Here is an 11,803-nt window from a genome sequence, read left to right on the forward strand (position 1 = left end):
CGCCTGCCCCCAAATAAAGTTCAGAAGTAGGATCAGGGTTTATTTAGATAAAGTCAGAACCAAACAATCTGGATCCTCTGAAAGGTGTTCTAAAGCAATTTTTTTTTAAATCATGTAATCTAAGTGTGACCATCTAACTGGAGTTTGTGTGCTAAAAACAAAGTCACCAAAAGCCTCCCTGTAACTGCATGTGAAACATCACATACTTACTTTCACGCACAGTTTAAGCAAAAGCTTACTCAAGACATTAACTTAATAATCTCTAATATTCCACGTTATTAATTACACAATCTTACCTAAGGGTACAGCATATCTCTTCAGATCAATCTATTAAAAAAAAAAATTACCATCAATGTTTAACAATCACAAGTCTCAGTTATGGAAGAATTGGAGTAATATTAATCCTACCTGAGGACGGATTGCCTTTAATGTAAAATCAAAAATCTCCCTTGAAGTCTGGGGGTCTGGGTAAAAACAGAAAGAAGCCTGTTACAAATCCCAACAGCATCATCTGACAAACCTGGAAACACTTTACAACCAACAGCTTTGTTTCAGACAGCCTGAATTAAGGAACCGTGTCTGCTATCATTCATTGCAGCTGGTGAGCTGTAAGCTACGGCTGCAACAGTTATTAATGCAGTGAAATATGAAGAAAATGTGGGCTCACGACACGGGTTTCAATTCCAACTCATCACTTGCAAGCTCTGTTAGGTAATCTCTCAGAGCCTCAGTTTTCTTATCTATAAAAAGGGACACTGTACAGCTTCTTTGAGAGTTGTATGGAGGATTACATAAGGCCACACACATGATCATCCTCCCAGTACTCCCAGGCATTCATTCAGCACGTTGTATACATTACAAATATGAATAAAATATGATCTTTGACCTTAGCAACCTTATCACCTAAAAGAGACGACAAAACAGGTGCCCAAGTATAATCCAAAGCTCTTATCCTGACCTGATGGACGTCACAATTATTTAACTGTCTCCCACCAGTATTCACCGCAGCTGTCCAGATACCATGCTTTTCTCATCACTAAGTTCTCTGCCTTTGTAACAGTGACTTGCAAACCAGAGACGCTCAAAAAGTGTTTGCTTTGATGGACAGGACTGATACATTTGAAAACAGAGCCCAACTGTGACAGAAAATAGACGAGAAGGGGTCAGAGAGGGTTTAAGAGGACAGAAACATCGTATCTGTAGGATAATGCCAGAAAAGAGATACTTAAAAAGTTCCTTTGGAATTCAGTACAAGGAGAGATTTCTCCTGGTTGTGAGGATTCAAGACAGGGTTTACAGACAAGGCAGCACTTGAGCTGGGCCTAAAAGAATGGAAACTCATGGTAAAAAAGGTCATTCTAATAGAAAGTCACCGTGTAAACAGAGATGTGCAGATTCAAGATAGCAGGCACTTGTCGGCGCACAGTTGGTGTAGAACGTGTAGACTCAGGTGAACACAGTGAGGCCCAGGGATGGAAGGGCCCAAGCTCTAAGGAGCAGGAACGGACACCACCCCCAGGCTCTGCCTCCCACAGTCCACTCTCCTGTGTCCACCTCTGCTTTTTTTTTTTTTAAGTTTATTTATTTATTTTGAGAAGGAGCAACCGAGTACAGAAGAAGGGCGGAGAGAGAGGGAGACACAGAATCCCAAGCAAGCTCCACGCCGTTAGCGCAGTTTCCCACTCGGGGCTCGAACTCACAAACCGTTGAGATCATGACCTGAGCAGGTATCAAGAGTCGGACACTCAACTGACTGAGCCACTCAAGTGCCCCTCCATCTCTGCTTTCCGGCAGACCACTCCCTCTACAAGCATGCTCTTGTATTTATGTTTTTGTTGTAGTCAAATATATGTAACAGCACTTACCATGTTAACTATGTGAAGTGTACCATTCAGGGGCATCAAATACATTCACATTGTTGTGTACTCACCACCATTATCTACACCCAAAATGTTTTCATCATCCCCTACAGAAAGGATGTACCTGTTAGAGACTGACTCCCCTGCCCCCCAGCCCCTGGTAAGCTCAATTCTACTTTATGAACGTCCCTGTCCCTGCTACCTCATACAGTATTTATACCTTTGTGACTGGCTTACCTCACCTAATGTAATGTCAAGTTCACACGCTGTAGTATGGGATAGTATTTCTTTTTTTAAATTTTTTTATACATTTAATTATTTTTGAAAGACAGAGTCCGAGTGGAGGAGGGGCAGAAAGAGAGGGAGACACAGAATCCGAAGCAGGCTCCAGGCTCTGAGCTGTCAGCACAGAGCCCGACGCGGGGCTCAAACCCACAAACCGTGAGATCATGACGTGAGCCGAAGTCAGACACTCAGCCAACTGAGCCATCCAGGAGCCCCAATTTCCTTTTTTTAAAGGCTGACTGATATTCTGTTGTGTGCATATGCCACATTTGTTTATCCATTCATGTGTTGATGAACACGTGTTGTTTCTCCCTTTTCTGCTAGAATGTAAGTGTATAAACTCTGGCATCTATTTCTAAAAACCCTCTCTTACCACCATGTCTCCCATCAGCTGTACCACATTTCTTTGGTCTCTGTTGTTAAGATTTCGCTAAAGGGTTTTCTGCAGATAGCCTCCACTTCCTCCCTTCCATTCCAACCTTGTCTTTACCCTATTAACCCTCACACTGCTCTGTCTGGTCTGTCCGGACACTCAACTGAAGCTGCCCTTGTTGAGCTGGGTCCACTCTGCAGCTCTTAGCATTCAGACTCCTCCCAGGGCAAAGCACCTTACATCTGTGACCTGCACCCACTCCCTAGGTGATCTGGCCCACACTCACAGCCTCACATATTACCTCTAAGCTGAAGACTTCCAAATTTATATATCGATGTCTAACTTCTCCTACAAGATTCAGTCTTACAACTGCACACTTAACATCTGAGATGTGCCATGACATGTCACACATGTCCCAAACAAGCCAGATTTTTGCCTGAAACCCATCCTCTCCCAACCCGCCCAGCTTAGTCACCACTGCAGCGACTTCAGTTGCTCACAGCTACACTCAAGAGCAAAGTCTGTTAATCCTACACTAAAACAAATCTCACATACAATGGCAGCAGTCAAGTAGACCTTTCTAAAACACCAACTAGCTCATACCTATTCACTAGAGAAAAAACATGGCTTCCCATTCCATCTGGAATGAAATGCCAGCTCAGGAGGCCTCGTCCACTGACCTTACGTCCTGTGCCATCTCTCCCCCAGGCACTCTTTGTGTGCCACTGAGCTACAGACACGCCAACTCTCTTGAACCCCTCTGACCACTGTGCGCTGGCCAGACTGGAGGCCTGGTTACCTGCTGGTCCCTCTGCCTGGAATGCTCTTTCGAGCTCTTTCCCAGCTGGCTCCTTGCCACAGTTTAGCTTGGCCTTAGGCCCTAGCTTCTGGTGGTCTCCTCAGAAAGAACCAGCAAGCTGGGTACATCTTCCACCCTCTCCACACTCTGATATTCCTATTCACTGTACCCAACCTGTTTGCATGATTAAATCCTGAAATCTGTAATAGCTTTTTCAGCTGTTTAAGGTCTGTTTCCTCTACTTGACTGAGCTAATGATGGAAGGAACCTGGTAATTCTGATCACTACATCCAACACATCTAATTCATTACTCTTTAGATAGAAGGCACCCAGGAAACACATACTATAGGAATGAAAACATCAGTATTAGCACTTAGTGCTTGAAGTCACATGATCATGGCATGACAGAAAAACTATAAATTACAGCCTCAGACCAAGGCTTAAATCACAGTGTTGCCACTTATTGGTTATATACTCTATTGCTGCTGCAACAAACTATCACAGAGTGGCTTTAAAAATACAAACTGGTTACTGTACAGTTCTGGAGATGAGAAATCTGAAACGGGTCTCACTGAGGTAAAATCAGGGTATCAGCCTCCTTTCTAGAGGCTTCAGGGGTTCAGAATGAGGACATCTTTGGGAGCCATTACTCTGTTATTGCATCAGTTGTGTTACTCTGGGCGAGTAACCTGTCTTAGCTCTAGCTTCCTAATTTAGAAAACAGAATATGACTGTCTATCTTAGAGAGTTATTACCGGAATTTTCCTTGCAACTATTCTAGCATATGGTAAATGAGCAATAAGCACTGTTATTTTTCTTAACCTGCATGTGTTCACTGAATATCAATCAATATACCAATCAAGTACAAAGACAATTCAGCAACATTACCTGCCAGTATCAAGTGGCAAAAACAAACATATAACCTGATAAGTTAAAAATACCTCATAAGGGGCACCTGGGTGGCTTAGGGCATGATCTTGCAGTCCATGGGTTCGAGCCCCGCATCAGGCTCTGTGCTGACAGCTCAGAGCCTGGCACCTGCTTCAGATTCTGTGTCCCCCTCTCTCTCTCTGCCCCGGCCCCACTCATGCCTGTCTCTCTCCATCTCTCAAAGATGAATAAACGTTAAAAAAAAATTAAAAAATACCTCACAGGAAGTGCTATAATAGGAGAATATAGAAAAACATAGAGAAATATTCTATAGAGAATATAGAAGCCAGAGGAAGTGACTCATCTCAGGGGCATCATAAGGGCTTCAAATGGGTGACTTGTGAGCAAGAATCTGATGAATGGGAAGCTGGCAACAGAATATGGGACAGAAAAGTGAGAAAATAAAGAAGAGAAATATCATAGAGCTACTACAACATCCCTGGTAAGAAGCAAGAAAGGGGTGAGTAAAAATATTACATTAAAATATGAAATTGCTGTTTTTGTAGATCAAAACTCATTAGATACTGAAATATAAAAATATTGGAGACAACCAGAATTTCATGTTCCAACCTAATAAAAGCAACGCACAAGAGATAGAAGAATTTGGTAATTGTTCTTAGCGTTAAAAGTTTCATTTGCTTTTTAAAAAGAAATGAATTTCGGGGCGCCTGGGTGGCGCAGCCGGTTAAGCGTCCGACTTCAGCCAGGTCACGATCTCGCAGTCCGTGAGTTCGAGCCCCGCGTCAGGCTCTGGGCTGATGGCTCAGAGCCTGGAGCCTGTTTCCGATTCTGTGTCTCCCACTCTCTCTGCCCCTCCCCCGTTCATGCTCTGTCTCTCTCTGTCCCAGAAATAAATAAACGTTGAAGAAAAAAAAAAAAACAGAAAATATCAAGTACTGGCAAAGATAAGGAGTAACTGGAACCCTTATGCATTGCTGGTGGGAATACAAAACAGTTGCAGCTGCTGTGGAAAACCGTATGACAAAAAATTAAACATAGAATTACAATATGATCCAGAAATTCCAAAAAAAATGAAAGCAGGGACTCCAACAGATATTGGCATACCCATTTTCCGGCAGCATTAATCACAATAGTCAAAAAGTAGTGGTTTTGGGGTGGAGGTGGGGAAGAGAGGTAGCTATGGCTATGAAAAGGTAGCAGAAAGGCTCCTTATGGTGAGCCTGTTCAGTACCTTGCCCGTGGTGGTGCATACACAAATGTATACATGATAAAACTGCCTAGAATGAAATACACACATGCAAAGGTGTGCACCTAAAACTAGTGAAATGTGAATAAGGTTGGTAGATTTATCAATGTCAATATCCTGGTTGTGTTTATTTGTACTAGTTATAAAAGAGGTCATCACTAGTTATAAAAGTAGAAAGTGGGTAAGGAACAAATGGAACTTCTCTGTATTATTTCTCCAAACTGCATGTTAATCCACAATTGGTTTAAAGATTCCAAAAACGAAACACACAATCCATTTTAGAATTATAGTTTTTGAACTAAGGAAGAAAATCAAGTGAAGTCAATCAATACCTTCCTCCATGGATTTGGTAAAGTTACACATGAGTGAAGACAATCCCTTCAGACACCCTGCCAGAACAGGCAGTTTGGGCTCTCTTAGTGCTGATGTCATCTAGAAGGAGAGTTTTAAAAAAAGATACCATTAAAAGAGAAAAACACAATCAAATCTATGGAATCAGAATAGCATAAAGTTTGTCATACCTGGGTCTTAAGTTCACCCAGAAAAGCCCGGAACAGGTTTTCCGAATTATTTATCATCTCACTCGGATGAACTTCCCCTAATACTCCTAGGAGCTCATATATTTTTTCTAAAACTAAAAAATAAATTTTAGATAAATGAAGACCTAAAATTACATTTACATAAATTAAACAAAAATGTATGAATAACAAAAGGAGAAGACGTTTAGTTCAAAAGTAATTTTATAATAAGACATAAAAAATAGTTTTATGTACTAGAACCTTCCCTGATAATTTTATGCCAAGCTACTATTATAAGTCACATTTGACACGTGTTGTGAGTTTTCTATTTTAAAGAAATTATTTCATGGAGTGCCTTGCTGGCTCAGTCAATACATGACTCTTAACCTCAGGGTCTGACTGAGGTGTGACTCTTAACCTCAGGGTCACGAGTTCAAGCCCCATATCGGGTGTGGAATCTGCTTAAGAAATCATTTTGTAAAGATTAAACTTTTATAAGCAGAAGACTTCACATGTTTGTTTGCCTTCATTTGGGTTTGTTTTCAACAAAAAGGATTCACCTGTGAAACATATAAGTGCTTTCGTTGAGAAATCCTAGTTTTTACACTGATTTTTTTAACATCAATTTGTCAAAATACTTAAAAATAACATTTAAATGCACCTCACCTGTATCCTGTATTTTTGTTTTTGATGCAAGTTCTCCATAGAATTTGCTAAATAACTCTCCAATTCCAAATTCATCCATGAGTCTCGAACTTCTTAAAGTCCGAAGTAACTAAAATGATACAAACCAGCATTGTCTAAACAGGAAAATAATGACAAAGCTTCCTGTACTGCACTGTTTCTACACAACAAAGCTCCAAAGTCACGTGCCTCTAGGGGACTTCCTTGGCCTCTCAGGACACCTATGTAGCCTGATTATTTAAGAAGAGGTGGCTGGTAGAAGAACACAAGGATTACCAAGGGGAAGAGGGTGTAGACTTTATTTTACCTTCCCAAGAAACCAATACTATGGTTAGAACCATTCTCTCTGAGACACTTAAGGGAAGGACTAACAAGACCCAAATTCTCAAATAGAGATGCAAAACAAGAGATGCATCTGAGAGAGAAACAGGTGAGAGTAAGCCCCAAGAAGCACTTAAATACAACGTATACACCCATTTTCAAGGTAAGGTTTAGGAAAGAAGTCAGAACGACAAATGATGCAAATTCCAGCAACTTTTTGTAACATTAAGTTTTAAGAGGCAGGGTGATGAGAGTTAACAGAGGAGCAGTAAATTCCTTGCTTACTTGTCCTCTTAATTCCCCTCACAACCCAGTCCTTCCTCTACTTTCCAGAAGAGTCTGAGAGCAAAAGGCCAAGGAATTACCAGGTGACAGTTGGAAAATCTTGTCCATACATCAATGTGACCAAAGCCTAGCCTCCAACATCTCTCACCCAAACACAATTTAAAACTCTAATTTTTTGCTTTTTAAGTTATATGTATAATACAAAACATACATACCTAGAAATAATAAAATTACCTTAATGAGAAGATCCAGGGCTGGGATTCTACATTTAGCAGCTTTATCTTTTGTGTAAACACTGGTACAAGTATTCTAGGTGTTAAAAAGAGACATACCAAAGTCATCAATAAGATTCTATTTCTTAGAAAACCTCCCAAGAGCTAAAACTACACTTCTGAGAGGAGCAATACCAACATGACATACTATAATTTAGCATTCAGTTATTTAAAATATATTAGAGTATATAAACATATAGACTAAAAATTACTGAAGAGGGCACCTGGGTGGCTCAGTCGGTTAAGCGTCCGACTTGAGCTCAGGTCATGATCTCAGTCTGTGAATTCAAGCCCCGTGTCGGGTTCTGTGCTGATGGCTCAGAGCCTGGAGCCTGCTTCAGATTCTGTGTCTCCCTCTCTCTCTGCCCCTCCCCTGCTCATGCTCTGTCTCTCTCTGTCTCAAAAATAAATAAAAATATTTAAAAAAATTTTTTTAATTACTGAAGGTATTTATGCAGTATGCAATGGTAATGATGTCAACAATCACAAAAACACAAAGTAAATGAACACCTCAGCAAGATCAAAAACAAAAAAAAAGTTACACTTTCTTGCACACCTCCCATTGCACTTGTCATATGTCAAAAAAGCAAGCATGAAAAATTTAAAAAGGTAACTAAAGCAATCCAGAGAAGAATGGTTGGGACTCCATAGGAGGACAGCTCAGTCTCACAAAACCAGCAGGCACTCTGGACAGAGGCCATCTGGCTCCAAGTTTTGGGTGAGTTTCTCAACTTCTAAGTCTCATTTGTAAGCTAGAGTGATTAAAAATACCTACCTCATAGAGTTTTGGTAAAATTAAGTAAGACAAACTGTACATTAAAGAACTTTGTAAACTATGAAGCACACTACAAACGTTGGTTATTCCTATACTGAGGTAATTTTTTTAAAACACAGTGACTCTTAAACAACACAGGCTTGAACTGTGTAGTGTGTAGGTCCATTTATACCCAGATTTTCTTTGATAGAGTATAGTACTGTAAATGTATTTTCCCTTATAATTTTTTCAGTAATATTTTTTCTCTTTATTACTCAATTATAAGAATATAACATACAAAATTTGTGTTAATCAACTATTTATGTTTATCAGTAAAGCTTCCAGTCAACAGTACGCAAGCTAGCGGTAGTTAAGTTTTGGGGGAGTCAAAAGTCAAACACATGGATTTTCAACTGCATGCAGGAGGATGGGGGAGGGGTCAATGCCCGGAAGCCCCCAGGTTCATGGGTCAACTGTGTTAGGATTCTAAACCAGCAAGACTAGAAATCAAAAGAGAATAAAATTAAAACCTATTAAAAAAAAAAAAAAGACTGATGATTATTACTTTATATATTAGACTCAACTATAATTAATAAAATAACTTCTTATAAATTACCCCCAGATTGAATACTTCAAATCTTAGAATATCCAAGAACTAAAGGCAATTCAGGACCAACTAAAAACAACTTACCTTGGCACTTGTTGAAAGTGCAAACAAGTCTGAGAAAGAAAATTAACAACTTAATTTATGATTACTGGCTCCATAGTAAATCACTAGGAAACCTGAGGAAGGCAGGTTGGAAGAAAATCGGAGGCAAAAGGCAAACTTTTCAGACTATGGCCAAAGGGAACACACGAACTACATGAAATATGAATCTTACCCAGAGCGAGAATTCTTTAAAATTGTTTTTTAAAGTGTTTTGAAATCTACCCACAATTCAAAAAACCAAATTTATTATGTATGACTTTTTATAAAAGACATTATTTACCTTATATGCCACAAATCAAAGTAGTTTTTGATTAGGGTCTTAGCTTATTAAATCTAAAAAGAATAACCCGCTTCATTTCTAACACAATCATGCACAATAAGTAAACTCCTCGATGAGAAAGACAAGAATAAAATACAAACTTAAGTTTAACTTACACCATAAATTACAATCAATATTGACATATGTTTTTTCTCCTTACCTTAATATCAAGAGAATAAGGTGTGATCTTCTGGCCAATTTTTTCTAAGAAAACACATAAAAATTTTAGCACTTCTTCTCTACAATCACGAAACTGTAAAAAATATAGTAAATATGGGTAAGAAGAAGAGTCACTCCAACATTTAGGAATACACACGAAAAGGAAAATAAAGATCTTCAACTTACTTCATCAATGTTAAGTGATTTCCGAACAAATACAAGCAAACCGAAATCTTTGGAAAAAACTAAGGAAGTCTGTAATGCTGGACAAAAAAAACAAGTAAGGTAAGAGAGTTGCCAAAAAGCACTCCATAAACCCACCCTAAATGGGTTGCATATTTCTCAATTCAGCCTTATAAACAATTAAACACTAACTTAAGGATGCTGTATTTAAATAAAGAAAACAGGAAATTCTAGATGATATTCCATTGAGATGACACAGGCAGAATAATGGCTCCAAAGCTACGTGAGCCCTAATCCCAACGTCACACCTGTGAATACGCTAACTTTACATGGCCAAAGGAAATTAAGGTTGCAAATGGAATTAAAGTTGCTCATCGCTGACTTTAAAGAGGGGAAATTATCCTGGATTATCCGTGGGCCCAATATTATCACATGGGCCCTTAACAGTGGAGGAGAGAGAAAGAAGAGTGTTGGAAAGAGGGGGGCAGGAGAGAAGAGAGATTTCAAGCACAGGGGTTCCTGGAGCCATGGTTGCTGGCTTTGAAGATGGAAGCCATGATCCAAGAAATGTGGGTGGTTTCTACAAGCAGGGAACATCAGGAGGGAAAAAGGGACCTTAGCCCTGCAATTGCAAGAACAGAATTGTGCCAACCTGAATGAAAAAGGAAATGAATTCCACATGACCCGGCCTGATGCCTGGGTTTTAATTTGGTGAACCCATGTTAGGCTTCCAACTACAGAATTGTAAGATTAACAAACCTAAACCACTAAGCTTGTAGTATTTGTTACCGCAACAAGAGAAAACTAATACACTCCCCTATAGTCTCTCACGTGAAAGAACACATACTAAATATTCAGAATAAACTTGGAACGGCTTTATCAACAAGTTAACTAAAGGAAGGAAAAAGGAATTCTAACTTAGAAACGCTGAGACTAGAAAGCATTTACAGGTTAGTTTTTAAAATTTACTTTCCCGCTGATAATACACCCTTGGCAATAGATAGGTATTAGATAGCATCGCAAGTTTTCAAGCAATGATATATTTTTAAAGTGCTGAAAAGAAGCACTTTTACTACAAAGGAACAAAAAGTTCTCAGAGATTGCTCACAAAGATGCGACTTTTCGGTTACATTTCTGCAATGCTTCTCAAAAGTAGGAACCTTCCTTCTGAGGTTTCAAACCTGAGGGTATGAGAAAGGTACTGGAGGGTTTAGGCGCGTTTAAGGTGAAGGAAAATACTTTCCTTTGGTTCTCTCTGCCCACTTTGCACAGTAAGGATTGCTAAACTTAAGGCATTTTCACCAACTTTACTTTTAAAACATCCTTCCTAACAACAACAAAAAAAAGCCGCATGACAAGTCACTTTTTTTCCACAAAAATTTCCACAGAAATTCCGACAATCCAGAATCAAAAGGCTGGACTTCAAAATACCGCTAGATGCACCCACGGCGGGAGAAACGCTAGGCTGTCGGGCTCCAGCAACCCCAAACGCGCACGCGCGTCTGCCCCCCCTCGGCACGGCCGGGACAGTACCCACCCAGCACTGAGGGGCCGGAGCTCAGCACGCACTCCTGCCCCAGGCCCCGGATCAGCTGGTAACTGGCCATCGCGCCGCTGCTGCGGTCCCCGGCAGACAAGGACTTCTGCAGCTGCAGTAGGGAGCCCTGCACACCTAACCCGGAGTCAGCCATGATGCCCAAACCCGGCACTGCGCGTGCGCAACCTCTGCCGGGATCCCGAGATGCCACGGGGCTCGGAGGCGGGGCTCACGGGTTCGGGGCTGGGGTTTCCGGGGCAGGGGCGGGGCTCGCGGTGACTGGGCTCTTGCGGGAGACCTTGAATGGAGACTTCTCTGGAAGAAGAGCCAATTAGATGTGAATTAAGATATTAGAAGGCCAACGAATGTGTTACACACAATACACTTAGGACGCTTACATCGAAGCCTAGGGAGAAACAGGAATTCAACAATTTGGCCTCGAAATAAATGGGGCGGAATGTTGGTGACTTGGGGTCAATCAAAGGCAGGAAAAAGAAAAAACAAGCTAGAGGCTTGGGTCAAGATCGACAAAGTTGTCCCTTGATAAAGAGTGAAAAATGCATGTGTAATGTCTTTAAAAATGAAGTGCCTAACGGATAAAGAAAAACA

At 40.5% G+C, this 11,803-nt stretch overlaps 1 protein-coding gene across 1 annotated transcript in view; it reads right to left on the reverse strand.

Annotated features, from left to right (window-relative positions):
• The window catches only part of PRKDC (protein kinase, DNA-activated, catalytic subunit), a 204,104-nt gene extending 192,724 nt beyond the window's left edge, over nt 1-11,380 (reverse strand). The window contains exons 1-9 of the mRNA XM_043601034.1: nt 11,195-11,380; nt 9,661-9,737; nt 9,476-9,568; nt 7,496-7,570; nt 6,638-6,746; nt 5,975-6,087; nt 5,786-5,885; nt 409-464; nt 297-327 (exon numbers count right to left, since the gene is read on the reverse strand). Coding sequence (XP_043456969.1) covers nt 297-327; nt 409-464; nt 5,786-5,885; nt 5,975-6,087; nt 6,638-6,746; nt 7,496-7,570; nt 9,476-9,568; nt 9,661-9,737; nt 11,195-11,348 — 808 coding nt within the window. The 5' untranslated portion in view covers nt 11,349-11,380. The remainder of the gene's footprint in view (nt 1-296; nt 328-408; nt 465-5,785; nt 5,886-5,974; nt 6,088-6,637; nt 6,747-7,495; nt 7,571-9,475; nt 9,569-9,660; nt 9,738-11,194) is intronic.
• Nucleotides 11,381-11,803: the final 423 nt, after the last annotated feature.

The sequence above is a fragment of the Prionailurus bengalensis genome, chromosome F2, assembly GCF_016509475.1.
Source record: "Prionailurus bengalensis isolate Pbe53 chromosome F2, Fcat_Pben_1.1_paternal_pri, whole genome shotgun sequence".
Classification (NCBI taxonomy): domain Eukaryota; kingdom Metazoa; phylum Chordata; class Mammalia; order Carnivora; family Felidae; genus Prionailurus; species Prionailurus bengalensis.